Source organism: Heterodontus francisci, chromosome 7 (genome assembly GCF_036365525.1).
Source record: "Heterodontus francisci isolate sHetFra1 chromosome 7, sHetFra1.hap1, whole genome shotgun sequence".
In the NCBI taxonomy this organism is placed as follows: Eukaryota; Metazoa; Chordata; class Chondrichthyes; order Heterodontiformes; family Heterodontidae; genus Heterodontus; species Heterodontus francisci.
The window spans coordinates 114,282,563-114,309,682 of record NC_090377.1 but is presented as its reverse complement, the minus strand read 5'-3'; the positions used below and the strand labels follow the sequence as shown (position 1 = coordinate 114,309,682).

The 27,120-nt window shown below is 45.3% G+C and overlaps 1 protein-coding gene across 3 annotated transcripts in view; it reads right to left on the bottom strand.

Moving 5' to 3' along the window:
* LOC137372244 (transmembrane protein 237-like) overlaps positions 1–26,852 on the bottom strand; it is a 40,918-nt gene extending 14,066 nt beyond the window's left edge. The window contains exons 1-10 of one of the 3 annotated variants that reach the window (XM_068035912.1): positions 26,766–26,852; positions 18,956–18,987; positions 14,678–14,691; positions 13,802–13,855; positions 11,519–11,638; positions 8,549–8,678; positions 7,464–7,615; positions 5,382–5,505; positions 3,744–3,935; positions 573–646 (exon numbers count right to left, since the gene is read on the bottom strand). In XM_068035912.1, the coding sequence (XP_067892013.1) occupies positions 573–646; positions 3,744–3,935; positions 5,382–5,505; positions 7,464–7,615; positions 8,549–8,678; positions 11,519–11,638; positions 13,802–13,855; positions 14,678–14,691; positions 18,956–18,987; positions 26,766–26,786 (913 nt within the window). In that variant the 5' untranslated portion in view covers positions 26,787–26,852. The remainder of the gene's footprint in view (positions 1–572; positions 647–3,743; positions 3,936–5,381; positions 5,506–7,463; positions 7,616–8,548; positions 8,679–11,518; positions 11,639–13,801; positions 13,856–14,677; positions 14,692–18,955; positions 18,988–26,765) is intronic. The other 2 variants (XM_068035913.1, XM_068035914.1) reach the window with 2 other exon arrangements.
* Between the last annotated feature and the right edge of the window lie 268 nt (positions 26,853–27,120).

Here is a 27,120-nt window from a genome sequence, read left to right as displayed (position 1 = left end):
GTTTGATTCCCAGTCTGTGCTGAGTTAGCTAATCTCTACCAGAGTGCCATATGGGTACAAAAACTGGTCTCAGTGCTCCTGCAGTGGGGTGAGAGGGGGAAATGAGAGCCATCAAACAGTGCTCCTACTCTCAAACTAATAACTCTTCTGGAGTGTGCACAAGTGGATATTAAACAACAATCTGATCAGGCTTGGGTATGGTCACCCCCTCCAGTTGAACAGCCTGCTGACATTTCACGTCTAGGCTTAAACATGAAGAGTGGAGACACAAGTCAGGTACCATTGGGAAACTAGCTTCTCAGGAACAAAACCCAAATGCCCGAGCAAATCTGAAAGTACTGTTTTATTTTTACTCTCCCATTGGGTATTTTATTATGCAAGGAACAACAGCCTTTGACTTCAATTGTGCAGCAAAATGCTAACTATAGAAGATCTACAAAAAACCCGATTATCACAGATCAGTGACACTGACCAACAGACAGCAGGCCAGCAATAAGCTGATACCGACAGGTATAAAATAAGCAAACAAGAACACTAACTTTTTCAGCTGAGAGTGCAGCAAGAATACTTACAGAAAGAGGCCAGTGCAGCAGGATCCAGTGTCACAATTCTACGCAGTGCCATTGGTGCATCAGCTATGTTAACCCTGGAGAGAGAACAGCAACAAGAAAAACGAGGCTAAATGTAGATTAATGAATCTCATTGCTGTTCAGTATTCAAGATCCATCAACCTGAAGTATCTAGTCTCAGGCCAGAGTCTCACTGACTTCAAGGACCAGATTAAAACCTACTTCCTTCCTCTCTAAATCCAACACCCAGACCAATAGGCCTCCTTTTCTTCATACCAACACTTGCTGACAGCCCTCTGATAACTTGCGCCTTCTCTGTGAGCCTGTCTGATTAGCTAATGCTGGCAAGCCATTTGTCCATTAGGACCATTCCATCACATCTGACTTCAATTTACTTCATGTCTGCCTTCAGTTCCCAGTGGAGACACCAATCAAAGCAAGATCTCTGGCTGATTGTCTGGTGCTGAAGCCAATATTAACCACATGATTTTTTGTTATTCATTTATGGGATGAGTGTGTTGCTGGCAAGACCAGCATTTATTGTCTGCGACCAGGTGGTAGTGAACTGTCTTCTTAAACTGCTGCAGTCCATGTGGTGTAGGTACACCTACAGTGCTGTTAGGAAGGGAGTTCCAAGAATTTGACCGAGTGACAGTGAAGGAATGGTGATGTATTTCCAAGTCAGGATGGTGTGTGATTTGGAGGGGAACTTGCAGGTGGTGGGGTTCCCATGTATCTGCTGCCTTTGTCCTTCTAGGTGGTAGAGGTCATGGGTTTGGAAGGCAGTGAATACCTGGGTGTCTTAGTGTCCCAACATGCAGAGACGGGATACTTATTAACATTTAAATTGGGCACCCACGATGCGATTGGGAAGTTAACTGTTAAAGGGAGGTGGATGCTGCTGGTGCCACAAGGGAGTAGTGCTTCTGCCTCATGGTGGCCTCCCCGAGCCCCATCTCCAGCCTCTGTTCAAGCAGGGAGTATTCCATCACACTCCTGATTTGTGCCATGTAGCTGGTGGACAGGCTTTGGGGAGTCAGGAGGTTGGCTACCCGTTGTTAATTGTATATCAATTGTGTTTAATTATATGCAGGTGGAGGGCATTAACTGGGGTTTCACTTGAGCACATATAAAGAGACACTAACTTGAAATTGTGGTGTGGTCGAATTAGGAGGTGCATGCTTGTAATGTTTCATTCTGTAAATAAATGCTTGACTGAGTAAAGACCGGCTCCAGTACTATCCTTCACCAACTGGCTTTCTGTAATGTAATACTCGCCACAAAATTCCCAGCCTTTGACCTGTAGCCACAGTATTTATAAGGGTAGTCTAATTAAGTTTCTGGTCAATGGTAATCCTCAGAATGTCGATGGTGGGGGTTCAGTGATGGTAATGCCATTGAACGTCAAGGGGAGATGGTTAGATTCTCTCTTGTTGGAGACGGTCATTGCCTGGCACTTGTGTGGTGCAAGTGCCCAGAAGATACCTGTATAGGTTGCGGTGATCCAGCTGAGATGGTGGTGGATTTGCAGGCTGAGGAAAGCAAGCTGCACCTATAATATGTCAGTCAGCTTTTGATTGCTTTATGTTGATTGTTTTCCTCTCTAATAGATCCTTAGGATCTCCGAGCCCTTGTGTTGATTGTTCTGATTTTTTTTACTTCTAGAAGAGAGCAAACAAGACAAGGATGCTGGGCAGATCAAAGAGCTACTCTGTGTGAAGTGGCTGGCACCCTTCACACTCAACAGCAGACAGACAGGATCCTATTTCCAGGTGAAAGACAGCAGACTGGCTGGCACCAAGCAGACTTGGGCATGTCTGATGAAGTAAAGCCTGGCTATCCAACCCGACTACATGCGTCAGGCTCGGTTCGGGTCTATATTCCGAGTCTAGCTTTCGTGCTCGGGTCGGGTTGGACAGTGCTGCTTCCGGGAAGTCACGGGATCAGGCTTACCCATGATTCCCCAAAACTCCATCTGCAGGAATAGCCTGCTGTTGGAACAGATGAACGATATTCGTGTTGGGTCAGGTGTGAAAAAAAAATTAAAGGACTCGGGGCCCGGGTCGGGTTCGGGTTGGCTGTGGTTGGGTCGGGTTTTAATTTTATACCCGGGTCAGGCTTTACAATGAAGTATGAATCCTGCTGTGGGAGTGGCCTAATCACAGCGTGTCCCGCTTTTACCACTCAAAAAAAGGCACAGCAGATCAGCAGCCTGTGTGCCCTGACTAACTGCACCAACCATGATGCCACCAACTATTCCTATAGGCTCTGGCACGCTTACTTGGCAATGATGGTGGGTCCAGGTCAGCACACAGGCAGCTGCAGATCTGTGCTGTCTGCTGCAAGAACACCTGCAACTTGCAGGCAGCATGTTGCTGGCACACCCAGTGGTCTGACAGTGGGCTCCATCTCCTTGCAAACAGTCCAGATCAACAAATGGATGCCACACCCTCCTTAAGCAGCACCAGCTCCACTGGGTCTCTGTCAATTCCTGCAGACTTGCGCTTGCTCCTTGGGTTTCCTTGTCCTTCAATTCTTAGTCCACTCCACTTTCATCTTCGGACAAGGCTGCCACTGTCAAGGTTGAGGTGTCTTCTGAGCTTTCCAAAGGCACCCAGCATTTTTATCCCCCTTATTCTAAAACTCCCCTTTAATTGTATCTTTCATTTAAATGCTGCTTATTCTGCTATCAGTTGTGCGCTCCCTGCTTCCAACCTCCATCGGAAGTGATGCATGTGAGTTATCCTTGGAAATATTGGATGGAACCAGCACCCTGCTATTTTCTCCCAAAGTGTGGGGGAAAATCACAGACACATCCTGTCACCGTGTGGGGGAAATCACAGACACAAAGCTCCTGGCCCGTTAGTGTGTGAGAAATCAATCAATAGTGAGTGAATCATAGACACAGACCCCCATCCCATCACTGAGTAGGAGGAATCAAAGACACAGAGACCCGTCCCATCACTCTGCAATGCAGCAATCCTCAAGTTGCCAGTCAAAGAAGAAAATGTGGGAAAGTGTTCAAAAGCTAGCAGCATTATCTCTGCCATTGCCTGAACCAATTGCACACATCCAGCGGTGGAATTTGAACTACATGCAGTTAGACACACATTTCGGGAATCCTCAGGGGTCTGTGATTATGGACAAACATCTAACCTTCCCTTCTCTTCTTACCTATCAAATGCAGAGACGGTGCTGATGGCGAGCAGCATGTACAGGAGGCACTGGCCCGGATAGACGAGCATGCTGTATTGCTGCAGTAGATTCGGGAGCGTAGAGAAATCATTACCCGACAGCATGTAAACTACAATGATATTCCACACCATGTATCCGGCCAGAAACCCTTGTGAGAAAAGCCCGATTATCCTGGGGGGGGGTGGTGGGTGGTGGTAAAAAAGTGGTTTTAGTTCCGAGTAATGCAAATCTTCTGCAACATGATGCTCTCAATTACATACCCAGCAAGACATTCTTGCATTTAAAAGGAAGATTCAAGTGAAATCAGAAACACTAAGACGACCCAATGGAAGCAGCCAATGTTCTCCTGGACAATCGTGCGTTCCTCCATTCCAGGGACTTGGGGTCTACATTAATCTGACGGACGGTTGGATATGTGGCCACAGCACAATACCTGTACATGACTAGAAATTTCACTCAAAGAGGCCACAGAATGCCTGAAGTGGGAATTGGAAAATGCTCTAGCAGTACTGACCCTGGGAATTTGATGGGACAATGTAGAGAGAGCTTGACTGTATCCAACTCATTCTGTACCTGCCCTGGGAGTGTTTGATGGGGCAATGTAGAGGGAGTATTACTCTATATCTAACCCGTGATATCTTAAGTGAGTGTGAAAAACTGTGGCAGATGGAATTCAATGTGGTGATTATGAGGTCATTCAGTTTGGACCCAAGAAATATACATCAGAGTATTTCTAAATAGTGAGAAGCTAGGAACTGTGGAGGAGCAGAAAGATTTAAGACTGCAAGTACAGAAATCACAAAATTAATAGACAGGTACAAACAATAATTAAAAAGGTTAACAGAATGTTGACCTTTATCTCAAGAGGACTGTAAACAAAAAGGAGTGGAAATTATGTTTCAGCTATACAGAGCTCTGGCCAGAGCCCAGCTGGTGCATACTGTCTGGGCACAGCACCTGAGGAAGGATGTATTGGACTTGGCGGGGGTACAGTTGTCTTTCAAATGAATCATGAAACCAAGGCCCCATCTGCCCTCCCATGTGAATGTAAAAAATCCCACGACATTATTTGAAAAAGTGCTGGGAACACAGCACAAACACAAAGATCCTAGGGCAAATGACATAAATTAGAGGCTGATTCATTCCCGTCGACTCCTGCGTACCTTTACACTGAGGCTTTTGGTGTCAGGTCACCCAGTTCTGGTCATTTATCATATTGTTTGCGAAAGCTAGCTGTGCAAATTGGAAATCACATTTTCTACATTACAACACTAACTACACTTCAAAAGTACTTCATTGTAAGGCACTTTGGGCTGTCCTGAGGTTGTGAAAGGTGCTATAAAAGTGCAAGCTTTTTTTTTTAAATGGAAGCATTCGATAGTCTAAAGGCAATTACCAACCAGGATTTGCTGTTCATTTTCCTGGGCACATTATCAAAAACTTACCGAGGCAAAGGTAAACTTTCTGAAAGGTTTGGAAAATTGGGACTCACCAATGGGTGACCCAAGCTAAAGAGCCAAAATAATCTCAGGTCAAGAGTTAAAATGACGCAGCTCCAATTGCCTGGTACAGTTTATGCAGTGCCACTATGGCGGTCTGAGAATCATTTCCTCTTACCTGAATCCACGGTGTGCCTGTAAAGAGACGTCTCTGGTAGTCAGGGTGGACTTAACCTCCATGTACAGATCGACTTGCTCGGGAACTTTCTGCACCTCTGCCCTGTCTGTGGCCTGAAACCGACCTGTGGAAGAAATACGCAACATTTTAAAATGAGGCGGCTTCAAAGGGGAACACACAGCACAAACACAAAGATCCAAGGGCAAAAGACATACATTAGAGGCGGATTCATTCCCGACGACTCCTGCCTACCTTTGCACCGAGGCTTTTGGTGTCAAGTCACCCAGTTACCATCTCACATACAGAAGTGAAGTGCTAACAACAACTACTTGCATTCATATAGCACCGTTAACATAGTCCCAAGGCATTTCACAGGAGTGTTATCAAACATAAATCAACACTGAGCCAAAGGAGGACATGAGGACAGCTGACCAAAAGCTTGGCTAAAGTGGTTGGTTTTAAGAAATGTCTTAAAGAAGAAAGGTGGTGAGGTTTAGGGAGGAATTCCAAAGCCTAGGGCCCCGGCAACGGAAGGCTGGGGCAAAGGAAGCTGGGAATGTGTAAGAGACCAGAATTGGAGGAATGTAGAGGTTTGTGGGACTGGACAAAGTTAGGGATACAGAGGAGCAAGGCCATGAAGAGATTTAAAAGGATGAGAATTTTAAATTAAAGTCACCACTTTAAAATCCTCTCTCCTCAAAAAGGATATTGATACCTAAATCTTTCTCTACACAAAGCCATTGGTCCCCTGAATTCCCTTCTCTAGATCTGCACTTTCCAACAATAATACAGTTGCTTTAATCCCTCAATGGATCTATTGCCTGAGTATTGCTGTATTGCCTTCTATAGCCTGGTTCACATTATTATGGCACGGGTCACAGAAATCACAAAGGAGAGGATGACAAAAGGAATACAAAAAGGTTAGGAAAGGGGTCAGTAAAATTGGAAAGGCAAAGAGAAATAATAAAATTAAGGTTTATATTCCTTAAAACTAAATTATTATGGAATATACGAAACAAAGTACCAAAATTGAGCAATTGTACCAATTAGGAAAGATTGAACATGATGGAGCTCTCTCCGCTGGGAAAAAATGAGAAAACTGAGGGATGACCTGATAGAGGTTTTTAAGATTATGAAAGGGTTTGATAGGGCAGACAGAGAGATGATGTTTCGACTTGTGGGTCAGACGAGAACGAGAGGCTACGAATATGAGAGTCACTAATAAATTCAATAGTGAATTTAGGAGAAACTTCTTTAGCCAGAGAGTGGTTAGAATGTGGAACTTGCTACCACAAGGAGTGGTTGAGGTGAAGAGCACAGATGTATTCAAGGGAAAGCTAGATAAAACACACGGGGGATGAAAGGAACATATGAAATAAGAGCTGGAGTAGACCATATGGCCCCTCAAGCCTGCACTGTCATTCAATATGATCATGGCTGATCTTCTGCCTCAACTCCACTTTCCTGCCCGCTCCCCACATCCCTTGGTTCCCTGAGAGACCAAAAATCTGTCTATCTCAGCCTTGAATACATTCAACTATAGAGCATCAACAACTCTCTGGGCAGAGAATTCCAAAGATTCACAACCTTTTGAGTGAAGAGATTTCTCCTCATCTCAGTCCTAAATCAGCAGCCCCTTATCCTGAGACTGCTCCCATGTTCTACATTCCGCAGCCAGGGGAAACAACTTCTCAGTGTCTACCCTGTCAAGTCCCCTCAAAATCTTGCATGTTTCAATGAGATCACCTCTCATTCTTGTAAACTCCAGAGGGTACAGGCCCAATTTTACTCAGCCTCTCATCACAGGATAACCCTCTCATCTCATCCCTAATGGATAGAAGGATATGCCAATAGAGTGAGCTGAAGAAGGGTGGGAGGAGGCTTGTGTACAGCATTATCACCAGCATGGGTGGTATTGACCCTATTGGGTCAAATGGCCTGTTTCTGTGCTGTAAATGCTATGTAATGCTATGAATCCCCAGTCCCTTCTGTAGACCTGCTTCACAGTGTTTATGGTTCCCTGAACTCCCCCACTGTCCTTGAATACTAATACTGTGCCACTCAACCAGTACAATTACTTACGGCTTCGTTCAAGAAACACTTTGTCCACAGGCTGGCTGGAACCAGGCGATATGGCAAAAATAGGACCTTGCAGCCGTGGAGCCTGCCCATCACCGATAATGTCCTCTTCTTCCACTTCGAGCTCATTGCTGTGATCAGCTGGCCGAGTTCTCCTGTTATACAGGACAACAGAGCTGAGGAATATAGATTAGGATTCTGACAGAGCTTCTAAGTCAGAATGCTTGAAACACAAGAAAGATAGCATAAAGATGACAGTAATTACAACACAGCAAGCAATGCCCAGCAGTGCTAAATCTTCAGCTGATGTCCATTTTAATTTAATTCCCGACTTCTTTTCATATTCTTGTTAAATTTGGGTTTTTTTCCTCCAAAGGAAGCATTGTGGGACTGCACTGGTTCAAAGGTGTATTAGTGCAGGTGTAAAAAAAGAATCCGCAGGCATTGGTGAATCTGCATTAAAGCTAGACAAGCCTGGATGTCCAGGGCTATAAAGCAATTTGTCATCTCATGTCAGAGGGCTAATAAACGTTCACACCCATTGTGGTGTGGACAGTCCAACGTGCATGGGCATCACTTCAGATGTCTGCTCAAAATATGCTCTTAGGAGAGCAGGTTGTCAGTTTGGTTAACAGGCCAGGGATACTGCCCGCTATTTTCTGGGGACAGAATAAATGGACAGAAAAAAAAGTGGGGCAGGCAGGGTTTTAAACAGAAATTGTGAGGTGCAGGAGCCAGAAGCCAAGATACAGGAAGCCAGTTTTTTACAACCAGAAGATGTTAAGAGAAATTTGAATAAACAAGAGGGATTTAATTGCAACTGTTACTCTGTACATTCATGTGTTGCAAAATGCAGCATTTTCTGAACAACAAAAGTGCTTTTTCAGTCTGCCTTCTGAAAGATTAAAGTAGCACACACCATCCAGCTTGCATCAACAGGGGATTGCATCAACAGCTCAGGATTACACTGCCAATTTATCAGATATTAGATAGTACAGGCACGATCTAAAACACAAGATATGTGGAGCACTACAGTTATAACTGCATCACTGCCCTCAATAGAATCTCAACAGCAGACCAAAACCTACAATGGGATTGTTATGGTTATTGACACCCACTTGGCTCTCTTCTTGGTTTTCCGGGAAACTTCATCATCTGTTCCACTGTACAAATTGCACACATCAGAGGCATTATGTTGGGTGAAGGAGGTTTCCAAATCTATATTAAATAGTAGGTTTACAATTAGACTTTGCCAGTGACCTCACTATATTTTCCAGCACTTCTCCAGGCTACCAAAAGACCTAGTGGATGAGGACACTGGCTGGTGCAAAATCAATATACACAGCATAGGTTTTGGGTTCAGAAGAGTCATCAGAACCTGTACCTGCACAGACGGGTGGGGGGTGGGAGGGGGTGACAGGTGCTGGCACTGGGAATGGGCAGGAACATGACAACAGGCATCGGTACAGGAAACTGGCACCTGGGACAGGAGAGCAGCACCTGGCATGGAGACAAGGGGACAGGAACTCACACTTGACATGGACATGGCAGGGGAATAGGAGCCCCGCCCTAGCATGGACACGGGGGGAGGGGTAGGGAGGAGGGGGTGGACAGGAACCTCGCCCGGCACATAAAAAATGTGAGGGTGGGGGGGACGAAACAGGAACCCTGCCCCAACACTGACATGGGGGTGGGGACGAGGCACCCCGCCCCTGGCACAGACACTGAGCGTGGGGGAAGAGGAACCCTGCCCCTGGTACAGACACTGGGGAGGGCAGGGGGTGCAGAGGGAGACAGAAACACTGGCCCCTAGCACAGACACAGGGGGTGGGTGCGAAGACAGGAACCCCGCCCCTGGCACAGACATGGGGGGTGGGGAAGAGGAACCCTGCCCCTGGTATAGACACTGGGGGGGGCAGGGGGTACAGAGCGAGACAGAAACCCTGGCCCCTAGCACAGACACAGGGGGTGGGTGTGAAGACAGGAACCCCACCCCTGGCACAGACATGGGGGGTGGCGGGGAGAACAGGAACCCTGCCCTAGCATGGACATGCGGGGGGGGCGCGGTGGGGAGACAGACAGACAAACAGGATCCCCACCCGGGCATAGGCATGGGTTTTGGGGGAGGGGACAGGAACCCCACAGACACGGGGTGGGGGGGGGGGGGTAGACAGTAACCCTGCCCCTGGCACAAACACAGGGGTCAGGGGGCTGTGGACAGGAACCCCACCCCTGGCCCAGACATGGGGCAGGGGCTGGGACAGGAACCTTGCCTCTGGCACAGCAATGAGGAAAAGACAGGAACAGTGCCAATTATGTACCTTTTCACCATATCCTTCAAACACACCAAGCCATCATCTGACCAAATCGCCTATCCCCACCTTCTAACCATATCCCACAAATAAATCTACTGACTTACTCATTATGTTTTAACCCACCTCACAACATTCTGATCAGATTCCTCAACACCACCTATCCACCAGCTGACAATATTCTCTTTTTCTCTCTCTCTCTCTCCCCCTCTCCCCTAAATTAGATTGCATGCCATGTGTAATGTCCACTTTATTGTCATTCCATTGTAACTTACTGCACAACCATGTCCCCTTTGATGAATAAGATTCCCCTCCTCCCTCTTTCTGCAAGACTTAGCTGTGTGCTCATAATTTTCTCATTTTCAACCCATGTCTCTTGGGATCTGGACTCTACCGACAGGGAACAATTTGCATAGATCGATTTTATCAGGCACCTTCATAATTTTGAGAACTTCAATTACGTCACTTCAAAGTTTCCTCTTCCCCCAAGAAAATAACCTGTTTTTGGCTTTAGCCACATCTTGGGGCCCATTTTTCTAATTGCATGCCTTTATTGTCAGCTGAATGCATGCTCTGAATTGGGCTGTATATTTAGCTGATCTGCGATTTAGTCAGTGAGTGTATTGTAAGGAACGTTTGGCACTGGGAAGGCGTGATGGTGCGGTTGGTGCAATAAGTTAAACAATGTCCTTTATTAATATTTGTTCACGGGATGTGGGAAATGCAGCATTAATTGCCTATCACTCGTTGGCCCCAAGTCAACCACATTGTGTGGGACTTGAGTTGTATGTAGTTCAGACTGGGTAGCAGTCCCAGGTTTCTCCCTGAAGTGTATCCTATCTCTGGGAGAACAGTTTGAGCAAGATCATAACATTCAGAGGTGATCCCCTCAGGAGCCAAGTGGCCAGAGTGGTCACCTCCTTGTAAGTGGAGTGGCCAGAGTCATCTTCTCGCGTGGGGAGTGGCCAGAGTCACCCTTTACTTTCTTAAAAGACAGTCACAAGCAAGCCAAAGTACAGCTGGCTTTTGCTGAATCTGAAGCTAAGTTTGGGATACTGCTCCATTAATTACTCAGTAGACAATTTCTCTCAGACCTCAGAATGTAAGAGCTGTACTGAAACAGCAGCAGCGTTGATAGCAAACGAAAGAAGGCAGTGTTAGTCACATGGAACGGCTCAACTGGATCAACAGACCCGAGCACTTTGACGCCAGAAAGAAGAAAATATCCACACAAGGAAGAGTGTGACAGTGACCTTCTTGATGATCTGAACACTCCTGAATTTAACATGGTCTACATTTAACCCAGGCTGCAAGTGTTAGTCTGAGCGGGTGGTGCTGACCCTGTCATCCAGCAGCATTGTGCTGGATTGGTTGGACAGTATTGCTCAAGATTACCAAAATCTCAGTGGGCATGCCCACAGTGACTAGTTTTGATTACTTGACGTTAAAGACATGGAAAGACTTTGTTTGTGTGGGACAGTACGAAAGACCAGTCAGAATGTGAAAAATATCTGTGCTGTTAAACGGGATCTGCTTTAAGCCAAAGTGAATTTGATGTCATGTTAATGGCAAATTCTGGAAAACTGCACTTGACCGATGCCCAATTAACCACGATGTGCACTTAAGTGGGTGTCAAAGCCTGTTGTTTGGGATCTCAACACATCAGTGATTATTTCAGCACAAGCCAAACTCTATGCTCCAAGAACATCCACATTCTGCAGTTCAGAGGAGCCTGACTCTACTCACCAGCTCCTGCCAGTAGCTTTTTCCTCTTCTTTTTCTTCCGAGGAGCAGTATCCTGAAGATCTGGGGTAAGGGGCTCTATGCTCTCAGAATGGGACCGTCCTTTTGAACTCGCCAATGTATCTGAGGACAAGAGGTGATGGACAAGTGTCAAAGAAGATGCAAGAACTCTATTTCACATCCCCATGGCTCAGTTCGTAAGGACAGTGTATACCTGAATTGTACAGATCAGGAAAGCCCCAGGTTGGGTTGCGGTCTGTGCTGAGTTAGCAATTTTCAGTTGCGGTGACAGTGGGGGCTGAACAATTTCCCTCAGCCCTGACCAAGGGGAGTCATAGCAGCCTTGCTCCTGTAGGCAGAATTGGGTGCAGCTCTCCAGAAGTGAGCATGCATAAGCTCAGTCATTGGCAATGGAGGGAACTGGTGGTGAGTGGGTACAAATGGCTTTCCAGTGTCCATCTCCCATCCAGTGAAACTAACCCTCCTGCAAGATTCAGTGCCCCCAGGGGAGGAAGATATCAAAGACAAAAATATAAGCAATGCAAATAATCATCACTACAAAAAGTTCTGTCAGGTTTGTGGAATATTCAGTGAAGTACCATCTGCACTGGCTTGCAGTGCTCCAGAAACATATGGAAAGACCTCAGAAGCTCATACAGAGCTGTTCATCTGTCACTTGATCACCTCGAAGTCACAGTACAACAAACATTACAAATAGCTGGATCAGGAACTTCATTCCTCCCAATGCCCCCACCACTTTCTCCTCAATGGGGTGACTCCTGTTGGGGTATAGTTTCAGTGATGTCGGCAGCCCTCTGGTAACAACATAAACAAAGACAAGATATTCGACTGTGGGGGAAATCACAGCCATGTCCACATCTGAGGCCGATACACGTACACTTACTGACTATGAGTGGGCATCCTAGCTTGTACTTTCCCCTCATGGATTCAGAGGCCAACCTTTGTGCCCAAGTCATCCCAACAGAGATCAGCTAACTCAGCACCAACTAGGGAATCAAGCCTGGATCTTCTGTTCTGTGCAGCTCGATACCACACTGAACAGTGCATTTACCTACTGAGATTCCAAGGAATCTGTGTAAAAAGTTACTATAGAACAGACACTCAAATCAAACTCGTCAAAGTAAAAGTTTGTAAATTAAACATTTGCACATCAGGTTAGCACATGGAACTGTACCCAGCAGGAATCACCGACCCCGCCAGTTCTGGGCAGGAACTGCCGACTCCAGCTGAGTGCAGTTCCACTTGCACTGATTTTATTGGGAACTGGTACTAACTCCTACAGTTGTATTAATGAAAGGTAACAGGAACTTGGACTCAACAACAACTTGCATCGCAGGTGATGGGAGTAAAGGTAAGAAATAAGAGGAACATAAACAGTCAGGGAACAGATAAAATTATAGAAAGAAGGACAAAATAACTGTTAAAAATAAAGGTAGAGAAACAATTAATAAAATCAAATTAAATTGCCAGTACAGAAATGTGCACAGCATCCAAACAAAAAACAGGGGAAACTGAAAACAATAGCTTGTAGCGAGGAGCCAGATGCAGTAGGGATAACTGAAACATGACTGCATAAACAGAACTGGGAGATACATATTGCAGGATATAACATATTTAAAAAGAATAGGAAAGGAAGAATGGGGTGTGGAGTAGTTGTACGAATTAGAAATAACTGATAGAAAAAAGGACATGGCTAACATTAAGATTGAAATATGTGGATTGAGATAAAGAATGAGGGATAAGGAGGTATCAATCATGCTCATGAGTATTTTGCAGACCACCTAATAATAACAGGAGCAAGAAATATGTAAGCAAATCTATTAAATGAGTAAAAGACACAGAATAAATATCATGGGAAAATTCAACTATTCCAAAATAAACTGACAAGAAGACACAGTGAAAGAAGAAAACGCAATGGAGTTTCTACAGCCTCTACAGGACTCCGTTTTTAACCCAGTACATAACAAGCAATAAATGCTGGCCTAGCCAGCAATGCCCACATCCCATGAATGAATTTTAAAAAAGCCCAAAAAGTGAGGAATTGCTGATCTACTATTTGGAAACGAACATGAGCAAATAAGAAAAGTAAGTATAGGGATACATCCAATAGCGATCACAACATAATAAGGTTTAAAATAATTATTGAGAGAGACAGAAGCAATAGATTGGATAAAAGCTAATTATGAAGGAATGAGGTTGAAACTAGGGAATTAAAACTAGAACAGGTGACATGGGTGCACCAGATGCACCTATGACGCAACATACCTACTCCATTGCTTGCTTTGGATTTTTTCTTTCTAGTTTTGTTCATAGGTACATCTGTAATGGAGACAACAGTTGGTTTAATTGGTTCAACACAAAGACAAGGCAGCTAGTTAGTAACCACCAGTAGGAACAATTTAAGACGCCGCTCATCTAAACCTGGGCAATGAGCACAGCACACGATGACAAAGGTACAGCATTCGCAAGAAAAGATTCAATATTGAAATAAACTTCTCCCCACCCACCAATGCCACCACCACCGCCACCTCCCCCCCACCCATAGCACATAGCATAGTGGATATCTTTTTTTAAAGCAATTTTAAAAATTATGTTTTAAAATACTGCCCAATTGGGCTGGTTCATGACAGAATTTTGCATTAGGTGATATTCAAATAAGTTTGAACAGCAGCTTGAAGGGGAAAAAACAAACGGGTGCAATTTGTGCCAGAATCGCAGATTGCTCCCAAAGTGGAAACTCTAACCCATTAATTCTTTGTGGGCCAATTTATTGCCTCCTCTTCTCCCAAGGAGTTCTCTTGTTGCGATAGAGGTACACAGCCACCAGCTGATCTCTGGTAGCTTCATATGTAAGCTGAGACAGCAAGTGTCAGCAAGACATTCAAAGTGACAGTTGCACCCAATTCTGTTGTTAGTTGGTGTACATGCATGTGCAACTTTCTGCAGCAGTAACTGGACAACAAACAGGAGCAGCAGCTCCAGCCAATGATTTCCCTTCCTCTGTTTAGGGGTCCTGATGCCAATTGATGTAATTTGTTCAGCGGTAAGTAAATAACTAATTCACTCTATGAGAACCAACAGTGACGAAACATCAGCAATCACAGATATCTCTAGAAGGGATTAATTGAAACAAAGGCCTACCTTTGGTTTTGGTGCTTTGTTCCAATCAGCCCAGAAAAGGAAAATAAACAAGGTAAGCATACATGTACATTGTAAAATATTGCCTAACAGAAGAAGCATGCTCTATCAGAGAACAACATAAAAATACAAGAAATAGGAGTAGCAGGAGACCAAACGGCCCCTCGAACCTGCTCCACCATTCAATACGTTCATGGCTGATCTTCTGCTTCAATTCCACTTTCCTGCCTTTTCCCCATATCCCTCGATTCCCTAAGAGACCAAAAATCTACCAATCTCAGCTTTAAATATATTCAACGATGGAGCATCCACAAATCTCTGGGGTAGAGAATTCCAAAGACTCTCAACCTTTTGAGTGAAGAAGTTTCTCCTCATCTCAGTCCTGAATGATCAACTCCTTATCCTGACCCTGTGTTCTAGATTCCCCAGTCAGGGGAAACAACTTCTCAGTGTCTACCCTGTCAAGCCCCTTCAGAATCTTGTATGTTTCAATGAGATCACCTCTCATTCTTGTAAACTCCAGACAGTATAGGCCCAATTTACTCAGCCTCTCATCAGAGGACAATCCTCTCATCCCAGGAACCAATCTAGTGAACCTTCACTGTAATGCTTACAATGCAAGTATATCCTTCCTTAGATATGGAGACCAAAACGGCACATAGTACTCCAGGTGTGGTCTCACCAAAGCCCTGTACAATTCTTGTACTCCAATCCCTTTGCAATAAAGACCAATGTGCCATTTTCCTTCCTAATTGCTTGCTGCACCTGCATGCTAACTTTCTATGTTCATTGTACAAGTACACCCATGTCTCTCTGATCAACATTTAAAGTTTCACACCTTTAAAAAATATTCTGCTTTTCTGTTCGTATTACCAAAGTGAATAACCTCACATTTCCTCACATTATGCTCCATTTGCCACCTTGATGCCCACTCACTTAATCTGCCAACATCTTTGTAGCCTCTTCATGTCCTCCTCACAGCTTACATTCCCATTTAACTTTGCATCATCAGCAAATTTAGATACATTACTCTCTGTTTAAAGTCATTAATATAGTTTGTAAATAGCTGAGGCCCTAGCACCGATCCTTGCGGCACTCCACTAGCTACAGACTGCTGACGTGAAAATGCTCCACCTACCTGTCTTCTCACCATATCCCTCCATACCAACTACCCATCTTCGCACCATATCCCTCCATACCAACTACCCACCTTCGCACCATATCCCTCAAGTCCACCTACCTAACCCCTCACCATTTCCCTCAACCCCACCTACTCCCTTGATCCCACATCCCCACCTTCTCACCAATATCCCTCAATACCGCTGAACCATCTACTCACCATATTCCTCAACCCCACCACCAGATCCATCAAACCCACCTACCCACCTTCTCACCTTATCCCTCAATCCCTTCTCCCTCCAGATGCCCATCTAAATGCCTTTTGTCCCCATTCATACTGTCCGATTCAATGTCCTTCTCCAGTAATTTATTCCACCACCAGATCACCCACTGAATGAACAAGTTCTTCCTCACTTCCCTTTTTAGTCATTTTTTAAAAAACTTTTCCCCAGGGATTTGAATCCTTCCCCACAGGGAACAATTGCCCTCCATTAACCTTCTCAATTTCTTTCATAATCTTCAAAGTTTCAACCAGATCATCTCAAAATTTTCTCTTTTGGCAAAAGAACAAACTCAACTTCCTTAACTTTTCCTCAGAATTGAAATTCTTGATTTCTGGAATCCTCTGTTTGCTTCCATCCCGCCCCTTTGAAAAGCAATCATCCCCTTCTGGTAATTGGGTACCAGCACTGCACACAATGCTCCAAATTTAATCCAAGCAATACTTCATACAGCAATATTAACCTCATTACATTTGTGCTCTGTCTCTCTCCTAATGGAACCTATACCCTTACTTTTTATTGTACTGCAGCTAACAAGATAGCAAGACATGCCCACCATACAGCTACAAAATGAGGCTGAATCATCATGCAAGAGCTACAATCAGTCATCAACAAAAGCATGGCATCTCTCATTGTTGATTAGGGCATGAGATACTGTACCAACTGCACATACAACACAGAACTTTATATTCCCTCCACTTTTCTCTTTAACCCTGAAGGTGCTGATCCTTGCTGGGGTACGATTCATGGGCATGAACCAGCCCATGTTCACCCAAGTGGTCATTCTTGAAATGAAAGCCCAGACAGGAAGAGTTGGTGGGCTATTCAACTGCCAAGTTCAATTCTGTCCTTACCTGGCAACCAGTACCAGCTGGGATCACAGGATAGCAGTTAAAAACAGGGAGAATGTCTGATTTCCCCTCCTTTCCCACCACCTCCCACCATCTCAAATGCAATGAGACTTATTAGAGCACCCGTACTGTTGCGCAGGATGGTGCTACCCTGAATAACCCAGCACCCACCGGGGATTCAAATTGTAATCTTCCTAAACTATATAGCTCAGTGCCATGAAGCCAATCCCCATACTGTCTGAGATCAGTTATCACAAAGATTTTATTTTTTCCTTATTGGTTACTGTGAGAACAGAATTTTCGAGAACAGAATAATATGGGGACATTTAAGATGAAATAATTAATCAATCATGTATTACTAACAAACTAACTTCAGAGCTGCACAGACAGCTTATCAGAAATAACTTCATAGCTTCAGGGCTGAACAGACAGCTTATCAGTGGAAATAGACTAACAAGCTAAAATCTAGCAGGACAGCTGCAGCTGCCAAAGAGTAGCCTATTGTACAACAATCAGCCTAAAGGTTCACAAGGAGATAAGGGGATGGGAAACTGGAGTAAGAAGTTAAGACAAATTGACAAGGCAGTACCCCAATCAGGCTCCGACACCAAGAAACTGCAGAAGTTTGTAGACCAATTGGGAACAAAGAGTAGGTGTTACTGATTTGTATGAATAACTATAATAAGGCTTGATTTGGCGCGAAGAGTTCAGTTCGGCGGCGGCGGCCGGGGGGGTGGGTTAGTTCAGTGTGTGTGTTGCTTTTAGTTTTAGTTCAGTTCATTAAGTTTTCTGAAGATGTAACAATTAAGTACTGCAATAAAGTTTGTTAAAGCTACAGTCAGACTTTGTTTCTCTTTGTGCAACTAATGGGATCCAACAGTTACAGTACTTTTCCTCTCTAATTGATTTTTGGAAATAATCATATTATACAAAGGTTTCACTCTCCCATCACATTCTACCTCCGCATCAAAGAATACCCAATCCAATTGAGTAGATTTTTCCTTTCCTGCAATTATCTTTCAGCAAAGGGAAAGGATACCCAACCAAATTGCAGCAAAAGTGCATTCTGTCTTGAATTTCAGCTGCCAGTACTTAACACCCAGCCCCACTACACAGCACCTAGCCCCAATATTCAACCCTACCAACCCAATGCTCAGCACTCAGCCTCCAGCCCCACTATCCAGCACCACTATTCACCTACCCAATACCCAAGCCCACTACACAGCGCCTAGCCCCAAATACTCAACCCTACCAAACCAATGTTCAGCACCCAGCCCCACTATCCAGCATGCAGCACCACTATTCACCTACCCAATACCCAGGCCCACTAAACAGCGCCCAGCTCCAAATACTCAACCCTACCAAACCAACGCTCAGCACCCAGCCCTGCTATCCAGCATGCAGCAGCACTATTCACCAATTCAACACACAGCTCCACTACACAACACCCAGCCCCAATACTCAACCCTACCAATCCAGCATGCAGCACCACTATTCACCTACTCAACGCCCAGCAACATTACACAGCGCCCACCCACAATACTCAGCCCTACCAATCCAGCACACAGCACCACTACCTACCAACTCAACTAGTGCCACCAAAGCTAGCATTCAGCCCCTCGGCCCAACCCCCAGCCCCATGGGCCAGTCCCCAGCACCAGTGGCCCAATATTCAGCCCCACCAACCCAATGTCCAGCCCCACGCCCCAGCACCGCTATGCAGCACCACTACCCTACAACACCTAGCCCCGCTACATAGTGCTCCAATATCCAGCCCCACCAACTCAGCACCCAGCCCCACGGCCTACTCCCAACACCACTACCCACAGCCTAGCGCCCAGCCCACCAACCAAGCACCCAGCCCAAATAGCCAGCACCCACTCACATTACCCACCAGTAATTAATCCATAATTTTCCAAATATTTACCATCACAGCCCCAGTTATTGTTTGATACTCTCCAGTGGCACAATGCAGTGATACAACATTATGTCATCTGAGCCATTTACAGCTTCATATTCAACAGTCTTACCTTGGCAGTGGTGGAAGGGCACGTGGTGGGCGCTGAAAGAAAACCAAGAGAATCACTGGCACATGGACGACACATGCTCCTCTCAGCTCCTGATACAAACAACCATTATTGAATCCAGAGGCTGTCATGGACACACTGTCAGAGCTCCTGATAGAATCATTACAAAATCCTGGAGCCATTATCCAGGCTGACATTGTCGAAAGTGCTGTTTTTCAGATAAGTTGTTAAACTGAGGCTCCAACTGCTCTCTCCAGTGAACCTAAATGATCCCATGGAACTATTTGAATAATAGGGATCACCTGTTGTTCTAGCCAAAATTTATCCCTCTAGCAATAGCTCCAAAAACTGATCATTTATCTCACTGCTGTTTGCAGGATCTTAGTGGATATACTTCAAAAGTAATTAGTTGGTTGTGAACCTCCTTGGGACACACCAGAGATTGTGAAAGGAATGATATAAATGCAAGTTCTTTCATTTTTATAAAAAAAACTGTTCGAATTTCCAGGAAACAGGTGATAAATTAAGCTGCCACAGTGCAAAGCAAGTCAAGGAAATTGTGCATGCATTATAAGGTATTTTCAAAGGGATAGGTAGTGTTATACAGTAGTGGGCCTGGCCCCTCCAGTTCTGTACCATTATAGAGAGAGACCTGTACCACTAAGACTGTACCTGATATACAATGACAGTCTATCCTCCAGTATTGTACCCAATGTACAGTGACGGATGTACACCCACCAGTGCTGTACCCCAGTATTATAGTGACTGACCCGCACCCACCAGTACTGTACCCCATTGTTATAGAGTGACTGACCTGTAATAAATAATCCCTCTAACTAGTTAGCCCACTGACTGAACAATCCCTCGAACTAGCGATCCCACTAACCAAACAATCTCTCTAACCAGCGATCATGCATCTAGCTATCCCGGTGTAAATACTTATTAAATGCATGCAGATCGCTGGAGAAACAATTCCTTCAACCAGTGATCGACAAATCTTATGAACCAGTTATCACACTAAATGCTTTTGATTCCAGCAATGTGCTAGCAACAGTTCATTACTCTTAATGTGTAAAGAATAGGTTACAGTACTGAACACTCTGGTTTCGGCTGTAAATGTCTCGCACACCATCAACAGTGTTCAAAATAAAAACAGGAAACACTGGAAATCAACAGAAGCCCAGTCAGCGCCTGTAAAGAGGTTAGTATTTCCCATGGTGCACAGTGGGATTCACTGTGCCCTAAATGTTAACCTGCTTTTCCCTTTCCAGATGGGGTGGATCTGCAGTGTATTCTCAGCACCCAGACCTTTTCTATCAGATTCAACTTAAATGCCAGATCCTTACCACTTGTTTCTTCTTCATGTTGTCCGCGATCCTCGAGCCTTGCTAAGTGGCTCAGCAGCTACCCTACCTTGAACTAATCCGCCACTAAATTCACCTTCAGGAAGCATTTGACCCACAGGATTAGCTGGGTGACTATCCATGTGACAGCAATCAGCGACAGAGGGATTTTGTGGCTAAATATAAAACACATCACGTTGCATATTCTCCCTCATTGAGCTGGTGTCTTTGGGGAGCCCTTTTCTGTTAGTGGAAAGCTACGTTTGAAGAGAGTGAGGAGATGGAGCTAGGACTACAACCATTCTCCCGCCAGGAAACCAGAATCGCATCAAGGTCTATACATTTTGGGAGTTTAAAAGTATCAGAGGTGATCTTATTGAAATATGCAAGACCCTGAGGGGACTTGATAGATTGGATACCAGGAGGATGTTTCCTCTTGTGGGGCGGGTGGAGTCTAGAACTAGGGAACACAGTTAAAGAATAAGAGGGCTCCCTTTTAAGACGGAGATGTGGAGAAATGTTTTTCTCTCAGTGCCGCTAATCTGTGGAATTCTCTTCCCCAGAAAGCAGTGGAGGCTGGATCATTGAATTTATTCAAAGTTGAGTTAGATAGACTTTTGATAGTACAAAAATAAAACCTTTTGTAAAACTAAAATCTTAGACTTCTATGTGTTTTAGAAAAACTAAAAAGAGGATTTTCAGTAGACTTGGACACCTGCAAATAGCTGGATATTTTGGATGTTGACTTTGTATGCAAGAATAGGGGAAGCAAGCAGTTTCAAGGAAACAGCAAGGGATTTTGATCTCCTTTGAGTGACGGAGGAGACACTGGCCAGGAGTTTTCCCTCGGCGGACGGGAACCAACCACCGACTGAAAAGTCAGTGGTGAACCCGCATCCGCCTGACCTGGGGATCAGACCCGCATTTTGCAGTTCCCCAGCCTTTATTTGTTCTGAGGCTTCCACCTGCTTGAGGCAAGAAGTCCCACCTAATGGAGCTGCCAGCCAATCAGCGGGCTGGCAGCTTAGTCCAAGCAGCTGCTGAGACTGCAGCCTAGCTTCAAGATGTCGGGGAGCCCCGGAACCAAGGTAAGCTTTTGTTGTCTCGCCGGGGTAGATTGGTCAGGCCCCAGCAAGGCAAGCGTGGTCGATTGGGGGGCGGGTGTTGGCAGTGGTTGGGGCAGCGGGGCCGGCCCTCCGTCGGCCACAGGGTGCCTGATCACAAGGGCCCCTCTCAGGCGGTCAGCCTGCTTTTGTCAGGCAGCTTTTCTCAGGCCTGGGCCGTCTGACCAGCCACGGGTAAAATCCCTGTGGCGGCAGGTAGAGGCCCTTAAGTGGCCACTTAAGGACCTTGATTGGCCTGGGACAGGCAGGCCATTTTTCACCACCGCCGCCTTGCGTAAAGGCGCAGCGGAGGCAGGAACAGGTTGGGAAGGGCCCCCCGAACCTCCCGCTCCATTTTACAACCCCCCCCCCCCACCCCACCTCCACTTTCCCGCTCTTTGGGGGGGCATAAAATTCCAGCCAGTGTCTGGACATGTGACCATGTTCAGGAAGGCTTTTTCTTCACTTTTTTTTTAAAAAAAAGACCAGTGAGTTGGACAAAGAGCAGGCAGTTGAAATGTAGCTGCGATCTGCCTGGAGAGAGAAAAAGTAACTCAGAAAAAAAGTTACTTCTCTCTGTAGAAAGAGACTGCTTTTCAGATAAGAAACCCCTGTATGTCAGAGGTAACAGAACCCTATTGCCTCCAGTCTGTGAAGAATCCTGCCCCAAGAGTGGTTCCTGTTGCCTTCTGTGTTTTGGGGAATCCTAAAATCTCAAGATAGCATCTACTGCTAGACTGCTGCTTCAAAACCCAAGCAGACCTGTTGCTACACCTGCTGGAAGACCTGTGTGACGCCTGCTGCAGTTAAATTGCAGTGAAAGCCTACCCATCACAGACTGTTCATCAACCTCACCTGGAGAGACTTCGTGTGGCATCTGACTATTCGTCTCTGGGACACCTCACCGTACTAGAAATATCCCACCAGAATGTGATAAACTCAATTTTATTTTTTCCTTTTTATTCCTAAGAAACAGCTGTAAACCAAAAAATCATTTTCCCCAGTTAACCAGTTTTTTTGAATCTGTGTGTGCGCGCGAGGGTTATGAAAATAAGAAGCTTTTTTATTTATATATATATATATATATATATATATATATATAAAAAATATCGTTAGTAGTTAAGACTTATTCTTTTCTAATAAATAGTTCATACTGTTGTTGTTTAAAGAAACCTGGTTTGGTGTGCTTTATACTGGGGGACAAATAAAGTTTTTAATTTAGCTAACCTTTGATAGGTGGAAAACTTTTCTGAAATGCTGTGACCTGTGGAGTTGTGGGACTGAATTAACAGTGCATTACTCCTGCCTCGGTTGTAACAATAGACAAGGGAGTCAAGGGTTATGGGGGCAGGCAGGAAAATAGAGTTGAGACCAACCAGATCAGCCAGGATCTTATTGAATGGCAGAGCAGGCTCAAAGGGCCGAATGGCATACTCCTCATCCCAAGTCCTATGTTCCTATACCTTCCTGACACCAAACTGAGTTGGTTACTAAAATCAACTGTTATTTGATTCAGGTCACCTTCCACTATATACTGGAGCTGTCATCGTCACCTGACATGTTGACAATGATAGCCTGCTCCCCTGGTAACTCAGTTGGCGATGACAGGGTGTAACTTACCAACAGACCAGAAAGTTGTAGGTTCGATCTACAGGCGAAGCAGTTAGCTCAGCTCAGTCAGGACAGCAGCTGGCTACATTTGTCCTCAGCATTGAGAGGATAGGGGAGATCAGCCAGGGTTCCCACTCCTGGATGTTGGGTGATGACTGACTGGATTAGGCTGCCTGGGAGAGCCAGTCAATTCACACTGTTTAGGTTTAACAGGTGAAGAAAGGCCACAGGGGCACAGAATGGCAGAGCAACCAGTGCCCGAGGAAGCGGAATTGAGGAAGAAGCCGTGCCTTCAGGAGTTGAGGAAGAATCAGTGTCTGCAGAAGATAAGCGAAGGAAAAGAGGGAAAGAAAAACACAGGAATCCAATCACCAAGTGGGCTCAACAAAAACAGCAAAAAAAACTGACTCTGGGAACCCCTGAACTCACTGTGTGCAGCAGTACAAGAGTGCTCACCGTACAGTATAGCCCACCACTCCTGCATTCCCTGCCTCCTGTCCTCTCTGCGCTTCTGGTCACAGCCTCACCAGCTTGGAAACGCTGATATAAGTTGGGTTTCAGGACTGTTCTGTGTCTAGGGGAAAAAGAACCACAGGGGATATGGGGACAGACTGGGGAGGAATTGGGACCAACTTGATGGCTCTCCAAAAGAGACGGCACAGACTCAATGGGCCAAATGGCCTCCTTCCGCGCCAGACTATTCTGTGATTTAAAACCTTCTTCAAAAACCCACCCTTCTGACTGTAAAGCCAGTTGCTCTCCTGACTATTGCACTGCTTGGTGACCAGGCTCTTCACTCTGAGCATTAAAGGCGTCAGCACAAATTCATGTTGAAATGTAGCACAGCAAACAGCAGCAGTAGTTCAACTCAAGGCACTGTGACCAGTGCACTGCCCCAGAAATTAGCCCGGGATCATGGCTCCTGCACAACTCCTGATGAAAGTTATAACAGTGTAATATCTAAATTTACAGAACATGTTAACCAAGTTGTGTGAGAAATCATGATATTTAGTGAAGGATAAAAATATCGATCAGATAAACAAAAATTACTGAGAAGTGAACAGTAATACATGTAAGTAATAGGAGTGGCAGATATTCTGACAAAAGATAGCTACATTTGATGGTTTGATTCCCCCCCATCCTGTACACCCGCTAGGGTGCAGTTCTGCAGACAGTCACAGGCCTCCAGTACACCACTCAGGTTCCCATTCTCCACGCATGAGCCTGAGGCAATGAGTAACGGTGTTGGGTTCAAGCCCCAGCAGGGCTCGTTTGCTTTGGCTAAACAGGCACTGGGTCTTACAGAGTGTTGTGGGGCGTGGAAAACAGGAGCCTGCTGGGCCTGTGCAACATTGCTAAACCTACCTCCTGGCTGTGGAGAGTCAGTATGTTGCAGCCATTATGTTGATAGACTATTTGACTGTGGGGAGACATCGTGGTAGAGGCTTCACAACTAATTATAACAGTGTCAATACTTAATGTGGGAAACATAGTAGTCAATTTGCACAAAGCAAGCTCCTACAAACAGCAAGGAAATAAATGACCAGCTCATCATCTTTTCATGGTATTGGTATTGTTTGCAGACCTTGCTGTGTACTGGGAGAACGCCCCTGCTCTTCCTCGAATAGTGCCATTGGATCTTTTAACTTCACCTGAGTGCAGACGGGACCTCCGTTTCATATTTCACCTGAAAGACGGCATCTTCAACAGTGCAGCACCCCTTCAGTACTGCTGTAATGTGTCAGTTCAGATTATGACCTCAAATCCTGGAATGGGCAGCTTGAACATTTGACTCAGAGTGGATACCACTGAGACAAGGTGGCACTGTTGGAATCAGGAACTATTTCTGACTGAGCTTCCCTTTAAATGCATTGATACTATGTGTCTCAACTACTCCCTCTGGTACCAAGTTCCACATTCTCACCTCTGGGTAAAGATGTTTCTTGTGAATTCCCGATTTTATTTCTTGGTGTCGATCTTATATTGATGGCCTCCAGTTTTGCTTTTCTTCACAAGTGGAAACACACACTATCAAAACCTTTCATAATCTTAAAGACCTCTATTTTGGTCACCCTTTAGCCTTCTCTTTTCAAAAGAAACAAAAAAAAAAACAGCCTGTTCATGCTTTCTTGGTCGGTATAACGTCACAGTGCTGGTATCATCCTTGTAAATCTTTTTTGCACCCTCTCCAGAGCCTCCATATCTTTTTCATAATATGGTGACTAGAACTGCGCACAGTGCTCCAAGTATGGTCTAACCAACGTTCAATACAAGTTTAACATAACTTATATGCCATTCTACCAGTATGTAAAATGTCTCACTGTGACATGTTGCAGTCTTCCTCAGTATTGACTAACCCCCTCCCCCCCAAATTTGCTGTCATCCGCAAGTTCAGAAATTGCATTTTTGATTCTAAAATCTGAATTGTTAATATAAATTGTGAACAATGGTCCAGCACTGACTTTTGTAGGACTTCACATTCCATCTTCTGCCACTCTGATAACTACCCTTTACTGCTCCTCTCTGATTTCTGTCTTGAAGCCAGCTAGTATTTCATTCTGCTACCTGTCCCCTGATTCCACATCCTCTGACCTTATTCATAAGTCTATTATATGCCACATAATCAAAGGCCTTTTGGAAATCTAGTTAAGTTACATCTACTACATTACCCTTGTACGCACTCTGTGTAACTCTGCAAAGAATTCAATGAGGTTGGTCAAGCCTTTCCCTTTTGCAATCCATGCTGACTATTCATTATTATACGAATACGTACAAACAAATTAGGAGCAGGAATAGGCCACTCGGCCCCTTGAGCCTGCTCCGCCATTCAACAAGATCATGGCTGATTTGATTGTAACCCCAATTCCATGTTCCTGCTTGCCCCCAATAACCTTTCACCCCTTACTTATAATTTTGGTTTCTAGTTTTTTTTCCATTTTCTCCTTTAGTCAGGATTTCATTACCTTTCCTACCATCGATTTTAAGATGACAAACCCATTGTCGCCTGGACATAATCCATTACCCTTCTTAAATAAAGGTTTAACGTTAGCTATCTGCCAGTGCTCTGGCACTACACCTTTCTCTAACCAATTATTAATTTAATATTAATATAAAAGCAAAAACTGCAGATGCTGGAAATCTGAAATAAAAACAAGAAATGCTGGAAATACTCAGCAGGTCTAAGCATCTGTGGAGAGAGAAGCAGAGTTAACGTTTCGGGTCAGTGACCCTTCCTCGGAACTGGCAAATATTAGAAATGTCAAAGGTTATAAGCAAGTAAAGCAGGGGTGGGGCAAGAGATAACAAAGGAGGTGTACATTGGACAAGCCACATAGCTGAACAAAAGGTCATGGAACAACATCTCTCCTCTTTTAATCCCAGCAGCTTCATTACTCATATCTTATTAGCACAGGATACTGAGGCACAGCAGCCCCCTTACCCACATCCCAGGGTAAGGAGGCAAATAGCAGCCTCGTTACCTCCTCTGCAAGGTACTGACGCCATTAGCAACCCTCTTACCACCGTCCTAGGGTACAGATGCTAACAGCAGCCCCCTTACTCCCATCCCCGAGTTCTGAGTCCATTTGCAGCCCCCATCCCAGAGTAGAGATCAATTGCAGTCCCCTTACCCCCATCTCAGGGTACTGAGGCCAACTGCAGCTCTCTTACCCCACCCCTGCCCAGGGCATTCACAGTCAAACAGGTTCCCCACGCCAGCCGCCTGTAACCCCTCCAGAGCAGGGAGGAATCACTCACCGCCACCTCCCCGCTTTCCATTTTGCTTTCCCGTTGCTGTGGCAGCGCAAATATTCAGGGTCAGCGCCTTCCACCGTCTACTTCCGGGCCATGCGTCTCGCGTCAATCAACAGCCATGGGCGGTACCAGAGCCGATGATTGGTGCTCGGTTTCGGCGATGGGCGGTTCCGGTACCGCTGATTGGCGATGGACGTGGGCGGTAACAGAATCGCTGATTGGTGCTGGACGGCGGCGGTGGGCGGAGTTTCGCTGCTGTTTGCCGTTCGGCGCCAGCCAAGGAAGTCAATCATTCTGAGGGGGCGGGCCCTGACGGTGATTGACAGTTTTTCTGATGACTGCGGCCACATGTGGTCTC